Source organism: Rhinopithecus bieti, unplaced genomic scaffold, assembly GCF_001698545.2.
Source record: "Rhinopithecus bieti isolate Rb0 unplaced genomic scaffold, ASM169854v2 scaffold_4602, whole genome shotgun sequence".
In the NCBI taxonomy this organism is placed as follows: Eukaryota; Metazoa; Chordata; class Mammalia; order Primates; family Cercopithecidae; genus Rhinopithecus; species Rhinopithecus bieti.
This window is the reverse complement of record NW_016804401.1, coordinates 50914-62322: the sequence shown is the minus strand read 5'-3', so window position 1 is coordinate 62322 and position 11409 is coordinate 50914. Positions and strand designations below refer to the sequence as shown.

At 35.0% G+C, this 11409-nt stretch overlaps 1 protein-coding gene across 1 annotated transcript; it reads left to right on the top strand.

The window, feature by feature from the left end:
• Window positions 1-7132: 7132 nt before the first annotated feature.
• LOC108526876 (olfactory receptor 6C74) lies at window positions 7133-8213 on the top strand. Its single transcript, XM_017867849.1, has one exon. It carries the CDS (start codon window positions 7215-7217, stop codon window positions 8094-8096), a length of 882 nt encoding a protein of 293 aa, XP_017723338.1. The 5' UTR covers window positions 7133-7214; the 3' UTR covers window positions 8097-8213.
• The last annotated feature ends 3196 nt before the right edge of the window (window positions 8214-11409 follow it).

Below are 11409 nucleotides of genomic sequence, written 5' to 3'. Positions count from 1 at the left end.
AACATTGATAAATAAAGAAACAGAATAAAGGTAAGGTGTGGCTCAACTAGAAAAAAAATTACATTGTCAAAATAACAAATTAGAATACAATTTTACTGATAATTACAATAAAATTATTATGAGAAATGAAATGGAAAGATAGAGAAAAAGAAATGTGTATAGGAGGGCTAAGTATAAGATATCAAATCTTGCCGGGCGCGGTGGCTCAAGCCTGTAATCCCAGCACTTTGGGAGGCCGAGAGGGGCAGATCACGAGGTCAGGAGATTGAGACCATGCTGGCTAACACGGTGAAACCCCGTCTCTACTAAAAATACAAAAAAAACTAGCCGGGCGAGGTGGCGGGCGCCTGTAGTCCCAGCTACTCCTGAGGCTGAGGCAGGAGAATGGAGTGGACCCGGGAGGGGGAACTTGCAGTGAGCTGAGATCCGGCCACTGCACTCCAGCCCGGGGGACAGAGCAAGACTCCGTCTCAAAAAAAAAAAAAAAGATATCAAATCTTCATCTTTCATACTTAAAAGTCAATAACTAAACTACAACTGAAAATATCATTTAAGAAATAGTACTGGATAGAAAAGGAAAATAAAAGCTGACAGTGGAAGTCTCTGGGAGTAGGAGTTATAGAGGATGAGGGCTGGAACAGATGGCTACTAATTTTCATTAACAGTTATAAAATGTTTGACTTTTTGAACTTGGTATTAATAACAACAAAATAATAAACCTACTGAAATAACATTTAGGGAGGAAAAATAACACAGTTATGAAGTTACTTTGCTCACACAAAATTCCTTAGTCATAATGAGCAGTTTTCTTGGAAGTGTATTCAATTTTTCTAAGACAAGAAAGGAAACTATAGAGAAATTGAGGGCTATTTCATTCAATCATGAGTGACTGCTGCTTAGTGCATAAAACTGGATGCATTTTCATATTTTAAATTATTTTAACATTATTTTCAAATGCTTTTAGAGTAGCATAAATTTGAATTACTGTCTTTTTTTAGTGTTGGTTATTTTATTTGAAATTTGAGGAGAGTTATATCAGAGGATTTGTATACAGATGAATTCCTGAATTGAATGTTTAAAAATTAGCTTCTCATTACACTCCGACTCCTCCAATTTTCCTCCATGCTTACTGCCAAGACTTCCTCTTGCTATGCTCTCTTAGTCAGTGACAGTGCCTTATATCTTATTTCTTCTTGTTCAGAATCTCAGAATAACCTGCAACTATTTTCATATCCAAATAATTCAACCTTTTTATTTCTAAACACATATTTATTCAATTAGTGTTTAATGTCAGGGATATTCCACATCTTAAGTATTTAAAAATGAATAATACAATGAACATATTCTCAGCTCTGATGCACTTATAATTTTGTAGAGCTAGGAAATAAAAGGATTATGAAGAAATGACATGTAAAAACAAATATTGACTGTATTCAGAGGAACCAAAGTCTGAAATAAAGATTTTTAAAGATGGGACATTTCTCCTCACATATGCTCTCCTTCTCAAATTGATATTTTTATGGAGATGATATTTAATCTTAGGCCTAGAATTTGGAGGTGGAGCAGGGGTCAAGGTAGAGGGAGAGGTGACAAAGAGCTTGAGGAATGGAAAGTTCATGTTCTAATAAATAACATAGCAAACAGGAAAAGAGTGGAAGGACATGAAGTTAAATGGGATAGTGAGGAGCTACACCATGGGATATTTTGCTGGCCAGTCATAATCTGCATTTCAAATACATTTCATGAGCTAATTTTAGTACAAAAGTGGCAAAATCCGAATGAAATTTTAGAGAACATAATTTTAGATTCTCTGTAGAAAATCAATTCAATAATGGAAGAAAGCAAAAAAGTGTTTATAAGTCTACTACAGGTTACTAAGTACAGGTGGGAGGTAGTACAGGTGGGTTATTAAGTACAGGTGGGAGTAGGAAATTGCTGGGAAGGGAAGGGCGTGGTCCCTGGCTAGGGCTCCACCCCCAGGCCTTGTACCCATGGACCTAAGTGAAGACAGGCATTTTTGCTTTCCTGCCCAAATGTTGCATTTCCCAAGACCTCCCTGGTCCACCACACCCCTATCTTGTGCCTATAAAACCCTAGGGGGCAGGCACACAATTGACTGGACATCAAGAGGAACACATCAGTGGAAGAAGACCAGCAGCTGGACATCAAGAGAATGTCAAGGGGAGCATGCCAGTGCAAGAGCACCCTAACCAAAGTCAGCAGACTGGCAGACCATCGACCAGCGGAACGACCATGGAGTCTGGTCGGGGTGGTTGGAGGAGAGTCCCAGACAATGAGCAGCCCGACTCCAAGGGAAAACCACTTTCCAACTTCATCACCCTTCTGGCTCCCCCCTCTGCTGAGAGCTGTTTTCACTCAATAAAACCTTGCACTCATTCTCCAAGCCAACATGTCCTCTGATTCTTCTAGTACAGCAAGGCAAGAAACCCCAGGAAACAGAAAGCCCGTCTGCATGCTCCCCCCTAGAGGTTTGAGTAGTGGGGCATCGAAGAAGTGAGGAGGAACACATCAGTGGAAGAAGATGTCTAGGTGGCTAGATATCAAGAGCACATCAAGGGGAGCACGCTGGTGGAAGAGCACACTGACAGACACCAGCAGACCGGCAGACCATCTACCAGTGGAACGACCTGGAGTTTGGCCGGGGTAGCTGGAGGAAAGCCCAGGCGGATGAGCGGCCAGACTCCAGGAGAAAACTCCCTTCCCACTTCATCACCTTCTGGCTCCCCAACTGCTGAGAGCTACTTCCACTCAATAAAACCTTGCACTCATTCTCCAAGCGGACATGTCCTCTGATTCTTCCAGTACACCAAGGCAAGAAACCCCAGGATACAGAAAGCCCTCTGTCCTTGAGATAAGGCAGAGGGTCTAATTGAGCTGACTAACACAAGTTGCCTACAGACAACTAAACTAAAAAAGCACCCTGTAATACTCACCCATTGGGATTTCAGCTGTAAACATTCACCCCTAGAAACTGCATGGAGTTGGAGCCCCACAACCTGCCCGTCTGCATGCTCCCCCTAGAGGTTTCAGCAGTGGGACACCCAAGAAGTGAGCCACTCCCCCTTCGCATGCCCTGTGAGGGGGAAGAAGGAACTTTTCCTGTTTTAATAGTAGGTTGGATTAGAATGATGGAAATTGTAGCAGACACTGCCCATCTAATCACAAAACTTTTCTTGCTGGACCGATCTAGACTAGATATCCCAACATTTTAGCATTTAGGTTTGGCTGCCTAACGGAATTCATTCCATGCCAATGGAATGTGCATGAACGTTATGAAAATCACTTCCATGCCTTACAATAAAAACCTCCTAAGTGATTCATTGCTCTGTCTTTTTCTTATCCTGCCCTACTGGCTGTAGATCTACATTCAAGATGTCAGTGTTAATTAGATAGACTTTCTGAATGACTGCATAGGGTTAAACATCACCATCTCACCTCTCCTAACAAACTCACACAATGCCTGCCCTACATGCTGCATATTTGACCTTAAATTTTCAAGAAATGCTTTCTATTTTGTTAAAAGTGGCAAAACTAGTCTGTTCTACTGGAATGCAAGATAGTGATAGACTTGAAGGGTGAATGACCAGAAGGGAGGAAGGGCAAGAATTCTGGAATACTGCTAAATTTCTGTTTTTTTCAAATCCTACTCACTTGGATATATTCACATGAAAGGTGACCAAACTGTATAATTAGGATAATTGCATTTTATACATCATAAAATGTTTAAAAATGTGTGGTGTTCAAGCCTCCATAATTTTAAAATTTATCTGCTATGGCAGCTAGTATAAAGTACTTAGCAGTGGAAATGTTAAAAAGTACAAGAATTTGAAAAAAATATTTGTATGTAGAACCAATAAAACTTTCCTATAGAATGGATGTGGACACTTAGCAGATGCAAACACATTTGACTTGCATGTGTCTGTCCTGAGAAACTCAACATTGGCCTTATTTCTCTTCAATCTAATTTTTTATACTTTTGACCCTGATATACTAACGTCACCTCACACACTATTTTCTTTGTTAATGATGACATAGCCTAGCTTTCTAGATTCTAAAGCTGATTGTCTCTAAATCTGCCACACGAAAAGATAGCATTGAGAGTGAACCTAAGGAATATAAGTCTTTATAAGTCTTATATATAAGTCTTTATTGAATTAATCTGAACCAAAAATTTTAGTAGTGCTCTTAAGTTGTTCCACACTATAGATCGGTGAGTTTATCCTTTTGTGAAATGTGTGTTTTTTATGAACACGTAAGCCAACTTAAGTATTTTTTAAATTACCTTATAGTTTATAACATATAGCTACTTCAAAATGTAGTTCTTTTCTGGTTTTTAAACTTCATCTTAGGAATTATAGAGTTTTTGTCACTCAATAAAATGATTTTAATATGTCTTCAACATCCTAATACAATAGTCTTCAGGGAAATGTTTCCCTCTTTTATAAAATGACTAAATCAGTTAATCCTCTTGAGACAAATGGCACAGTGTATAAAACGGATTATAGTTCTTCCAGTCTCAACAACTATAAGCTATCGTATTCCTTGTATAGACAAGAAACATCTCAGAGTGAACAAGCTAGAAACCTTCTCTTTGTTCTTCTTCTCTCTAGATTTATATATATATATATATGTATATATAGAAGAGATATGATAAACATAGATATATGCTCCAAATTTAATTTAAAACAACATAAATCAGAGAATATTTCATCTTATTAATAAAAATCATGAGAAGAAATGAACCAAGGTAAGATTCATGCCATAATAAAATCTTCAAGCCTAAACATCCTGAGTGTTTCTGGTGTTAATGTATTTTTGGATGAGAAATATGGATGAAAGCAACATAAAAATATGAGGATATGCAATATTCAAAAATTACCTCTGTGCTGGGACTCACCTAAAAACAGACAATTGGGAATGAAATTGCTACTAAATAAAGTAAGGTTTGGAAAAAAATATGTCTTTATTTTAATCATACTAACTGTTGCATGAAGCTAGAGGAAGAAAATAATTTCTTTGTAAAGCTATTGAAACGGTGTGGCATGAACTAGTTTTTGGTTTTTTGTTTTGTTTTGTTTTTTACAAAGCAAACATTAAGCTAACCATTTGAGAAGTTATACTGAAAAAATTAATTGTGTTATAAGAAAGCTTTGAACCTTCCTAGTTTTAAAGAAATATTCTTTGCAACATACAATTGAATCTCAGAAATGCATTTTATTAAATGAATGCATTTTCATTTCCATAATTATAATTGCATATGCCTCTAGTATGCATAGTCTTTGTAAACACTGTGAAATATAATACTGGAAAAATAACTTTTTTCTGAACTTGAAAAAAATTTTCCCTATATGTAGTCATGCTGCATTCAATGTTATTTAAACATCTCATGTAAAATCTACTTTTCATATCCCAGAGGAATCTATCTTACCTACAACTTGCCAAAACAGCTGCAGTTGCCTCTGGGACTATAACGGCAGTTGGAAACATATGACTATTTTACTATCACCCAGCAAGCATTTTATTATGGGATTTAGTAGAAAATTAATGCTGTCAAGTAGATTATAATAGTTTTTTTCATTGCTGTTTTGCTTTTTATTTTTAGATTTTGTAATTTAAATTTAGGCCAGAGAGTGTCCATATAAATTTCTTTCTGACTATATTCTCTGGCTTATAACTCATCGTTTGTTGATTGAGGTTTTCCTGTGTTTTTTGAGCTTTAATATAAACTATGATCTTTAATTTTAAAAAAACTTCCTAATGAGTATGGATTACATTTAAATGACACACATTTTTAGAAAGATGATCAATCAAAAGTAATGCGAAAGGAAGGGGAAAAGTACAAAAGAAAATGAAGAGAGGTTAGGACAAAATTTTAGTTATTTTGTAATCATTTATAATCACTGGAAATGCTTGTGTATGTGTTTCACCCCAGAGCTGGAACATACACAATGTAATAACGTTTACATACAATTTAACATATGGCACAATATTCTTCTTAGGGAAAGTGTTGTCATTATTAAGAAAAATTTGGTGATGATAGACTTCTCAGGTGACAAACACGAGACCTAAGCATGGTCTGGAAAAGATAGAAAACAAGAAAATTAAAAGTTAACATAATTTTGAATTGCTATGTGCTGAACTAGAAAAAAGAGAGAGGATGTGAATAAGATACAGAAGGAAAGAGATGGCCATGGCAACAGGTGGAAACATGCAGAGCAGTGACACTAATGACAATTACCAGGGAAGTCCAGCTAACATTTGATTTTCAATGATTTATTTATAGGCGTGGTCTTGCTCTGTCATCCAGGTTGGAGTGCAGTAGCATGATCATAGTTCACTGAAGTCTTAAATTCCTGGGCTCAAAGCAATCCTCCTGCCTCAGTCTTCCAAGTAGCTGGGATTACAGGCACAAGCCACATTTTATTTTTAAATAGTTTGTTTTGTGGGACCCTCCTCTGTCACTGCAAATATTCTGGAAAAGTACTACCTAAACAACACAAGCATCATGTATGAGGATATGGTTTATAGCTGCTTCGATAAATACAGAAAAGAGAACAACCAGGAGTGAGTGAGATAAATGTAAATTCAAGTTTTCAGGAAAATTGGGAAAGCAGAGCTAAAAATGGTTATAAGGATGTAGATCTTGGAGAGTTTTTGGAAGTTTGGTGAGGGTATTGAATTCCCACTGTGGAAGCCAAGAGATGTTTAAATTTACTTTGATTTTAAAAGACGGAGTTCTCAGCTGAAATCTGAATTAATGAATCGTGAAGTCTAGTAAAAAGACAAAAAAACACAGAAAAAAAAACGTCGTTGAGCAAAGAATGAATCACCAGATGGTATAAAATAATTTAAATACTTCAGAAAAAATTCAAATACAGAATATAAAAGTTGAAACATTATGATAGTTCTTGTGTTTGTTTTTACATTGACATGACTTTATTGATGCAACATATTATCCCTTTGAAATGCGTAAATTTATGGCCATTGAGAAAACAGAACAAACTCAAAATGTTCCATGTATTTAGCAACGTTTTGAGTAAAATCACATAAGCTAATTTTATAGGCTGTTGTTAAAGGAAGTTGGGTGTGTGTAACAATGTATTTATGGTGGATTTCAAGAAAATGGGTATCTCATGCAGACCTTTCCTCTTCTGTTGTAATTTTTCTTCTTTTTTTTAAAATAGAAATCCACTATGAGAAACCATACAACAGTAGCAAACTTTATTCTTCTTGGACTGACAGATGATCCACAATTACAGGTGGTTATTTTTCTTCTCCTTTTTTTCACCTACATGTTGAGCGTCACTGGGAATCTAACCATCATCACCCTCACTCTACTGGATTTGCATCTCAAGACACCCATGTATTTCTTCCTCCGAAATTTCTCAGTTTTAGAAGTCTCGTTCACAACTGTCTGTATTCCCCAATTTCTTGTTAGTATGGCAACAGGTGATAAGACCATTTCTTACAACAATTGTGCAGCACAACTGTTTTTCACTATTCTCTTGGGGGCAACTGAATTTTTTCTTCTGGCTGCCATGTCCTTTGACCGCTATGTAGCCATCTGCAAACCCCTGCATTACACCACCATCATGAGCAGCAGAGTTTGCAACTTGCTAGTCTTTGCTTCATGGATGGCTGGCTTCCTAATAATTTTTCCACCACTCCTGATGGGTCTCCAGCTTGATTTCTGTGCAGCCAACACTGTAGATCATTTCTTCTGTGATGTTTCTCCTGTACTGCAGCTCTCTTGCACAGACACCAACATAATAGAATTAATGATGCTTCTCTCAGCCATTTTGACACTCCTGGTTACACTGGTATTAGTGATTCTCTCCTACACAAATATTATCAGGACGGTTCTGAAAATACCTTCTTCTCAACAGAGAAAAAAAGCATTTTCTACATGTTCTTCCCACATGGTGGTCGTGTCCATTTCTTATGGCAGCTGCATCTTCATGTATGTGAAACCCTCAGCAAAAGAAAGAGTGTCATTAAATAAAGGGATAGCTCTGCTCAGCACTTCTGTTGCCCCCATGTTGAATCCCTTTATTTATACGCTAAGAAACAAGTAAAAGATATTTTTAAGCACATAGTCAAAAGATTGAACTTTTCTCAATGAAATGAATCACTTCAATGATATTATTAAGGTTATTAGTAAAATAAAAGAAGCAGAGTATGTACAAAGTTTTTCAATGCTTGTATTCAATAATATTACCTCTTTTTTGACTTATAATTTTCATTATGGCCTTCCTAATCTCCAAAGCCTAACGTTGACTCCCATTTCTCCCTCGTGCTGAGAGCATGTAGAAAAGATATTCCCTGGTTTTGGTAAAAATCATTTGCCTGTTATTTAGTGCCTCTTTGATTTCCTCTCAAAATTCTCTCAGAGGAAGACAAAGTGAGATTTCAGTTTTTCCACGCTCTTTTCCACTCTTCTGGAATTCAGGGACCCAATTTGTCACATATTCTACATAGAGTTCAGTAGATTACCTAGGTTTGATCACTTACCGAGTGCATTATTGGTGGATACAAAAGTGAAATCTGATTTATTACTTAGTGTTTAGTAGAATCTCGAAGCAGATCAATTTAATGGCATTTCTTTAATTATACAGTTTAATAGCTTCAGTTTTTTTTAACCAGGCTTAGAGATATAGTGTATTCTCAGAAATAAATGAAAGGAACTTCAGAGAGGTTAAAGCATTACAGCTATTGCAGCTATCATATAGAAATTATAGCTAGCATTTATTGATTGCTTACAGTGTGCCAGATTTTATTAAATTTATTAGTTCCATCTTCAAAACTCTATAAGACAAGTATTTATATGCTCCATTTATAGATTAAAAAGTATAAGTCATAAAGATTAAATAATTTGCTGATGACAACAAAACAAAACCCAAGGATGACAAAATGATGCTTTCATGTCCACTCATCGCTTACACATTTTAGCAAAACAGAGTGAAAATCTCTCTCTGCTCTTAAGTCACTTAGAATGCAAAAGAACAGTAAGATCTTTGCAGAACATTCTATAGATTTATGGATGTCATAGATAAAATTAAGATCTTACAGCTTCACAGAGTACCTTATTTTTCAGATTTAAGTGATTTGAACATGAAATTAGATATAATGACTGATCGTGTGCAGAGTATTTAAAAACTTTTCCTTTGAAAAGTATCATATCTCAGTGTTATAAAACAAAAAAACTTTTTCTGAAAGACTAATGTCAGTTTCCTCAATAAATATTTGTCTATGACTTAGTTTCCACATAAGGTAACTGATGACCTTATGAACAATTCTGACTGGTAGGATTTATTTTTTTGACTTATAAAATTGTTATATACATTTTATCTTAATGTATTTCCAAGTATATATAACTTTGTCATATCCCCAGGCTAGCAACGAATTTTATATGAATTTTACAAGCATTAGTGAGAAGCTTTAAATATACGTATCTAAATAAATATTAACGGGGCATTGAGAAGCTGAAAAGATTCAAATAGACATTTTAAATAGTGTATAAACCATGTACGTGTAAATGGTTTTTATAATACTGCAATACTCTAAGAACATTTTATTTGAAAATAGAAAATAAAATATCTGGGGAGTATTCTTTAACTTTCACTATTTGGCTTTCTTTGCATCAGGAATTTAAGTTTATACACACAAATAATTATACTTTATAGGTAATAACTACACTCAAGAAAAGTTGACTCAAAATGTTTGGAATCTGACAAAAAATCTGATCTGGAATATCTCAGATTTTCTTCTGAACACACTTCTCCACAATTTAAGTTGTTGCCAAATGCAAATATGTAATGTATTTATTTTATACTTCTAAATATTACATTGCTTACTTTTAAAATTTATTCTTTATACATGAACTCTAAGTTCAGCTCTTTTTAAAGTCTAATATATAGGTAAATCATAAATCATTTAATGTATATTAAAAACTGCAACTTCTCCCCTTTTCTTTATCCAAAAATGAATATTGACAACTTTGTGAAATTCAGAAATATACTTAGTAGACTTACCTACTTAGAATAGATGGATTTTTTTCTATTTCTAGGCTGTTTGTAAGTAGATAATGGAAAATGCAAAAGGAAAGAAACCCTAGGCCTAAGTTATGATGGGAAAAGATTAGTGAAGGTCATTTTTTACTTAATTTGAAATAAATCACTAGTAATCCGATTTATTCTGTAAATACCAGAGATCAGGGTCCATTATAGGAACTTAAAATTTTAAATTATGCTAGGATTTTAAAATTATTAAAATATCATTTATTCACCTGTTTAACTCATTTCTAATATTCATTTTCTGGAACTGAAAAGAAAAAAAAATAATCAACTGTTTTCACCAGTATTAGGTTAGTGCAAAAGAATTGTGGTTTCACCATTAAAAGTAATTGAAATTTCACCATTAAAATTTAATTTCACCACTAAAAGTAATGGTGAAATCACAATTTCTTTTGCACCAACCTAATATATACTGAATAAGTATTAAGACAAGCTAGACTCAAGGTATGTCAATTGTCTATTACATAGCCTTCCTGCCTTTGATCTCTAACTCATCCTCCACATTGCTGGTTGGATACTTTCTAAAATACAAATCAATCATGCCACCACTCTGCTGACAAATTACTGATGGTTCTCTGTTGCCTGCAAAATAATGACAAAATTCCCCAAATATTTGCATAACCTGGCCTGTCCAGTTTTGTTTTTTATCTCTTCCAACTAGTACTTCTATGATGTAACCACACTAAACAACTAAGTATATTGCAAAACTTGTGTGCTGTCACATATATTGAATGCCTACCCATTGCCCAAATCTCTGCTAGCTTGCAAAACTTCAATCAGTTAAAGCTGATTAACATGGAGACTTCTGTGGAAGGCTGGTCAACAAGTATATGTTAGTCACTTCATACTCGAATTTTGTAGTGTTTGTAGTCAACTCTAGATGATGCTTATCATAGCACATGTAATTAACTATATTTGTTTCTTGCAATGAACTCTAAATCTCATAGTTTTCTACATTCTCTTCATCCAATCCAGTGCCTACTGAGGAATAAATAAAATAAATCAGGCAGCAAATGACAGGAGATGAGTGAAGGTAATATGTTCACCTATAAAATAAGATTAAAATGTGGCATTTGATGGGGCTTAATATAAAAATGTAAGCCTAGATTAAGGATGTCTATTATAGAATAATTATTGGATTGGACTCAATGACAGGCAATATGAAAAAAATATTTAGGTGTTAGAAAACTACAAGTGGAGTGTTTATGAGCATTGAAGAGATAATTCAATTGTATGATACAATAATGTCCCTTTGTATCATACATATCTCAAAAATTCTGTTTAGTTTTATCCTTTAAAAGTCTTTTGGGGGGGC

Excerpts from the sequence above, each read along its gene's own strand:
- LOC108526876 (XM_017867849.1), top strand. The coding sequence starts at position 7,215 with ATGAGAAACCATACAACAGTAGCAAACTTTATTCTTCTTGGACTGACA.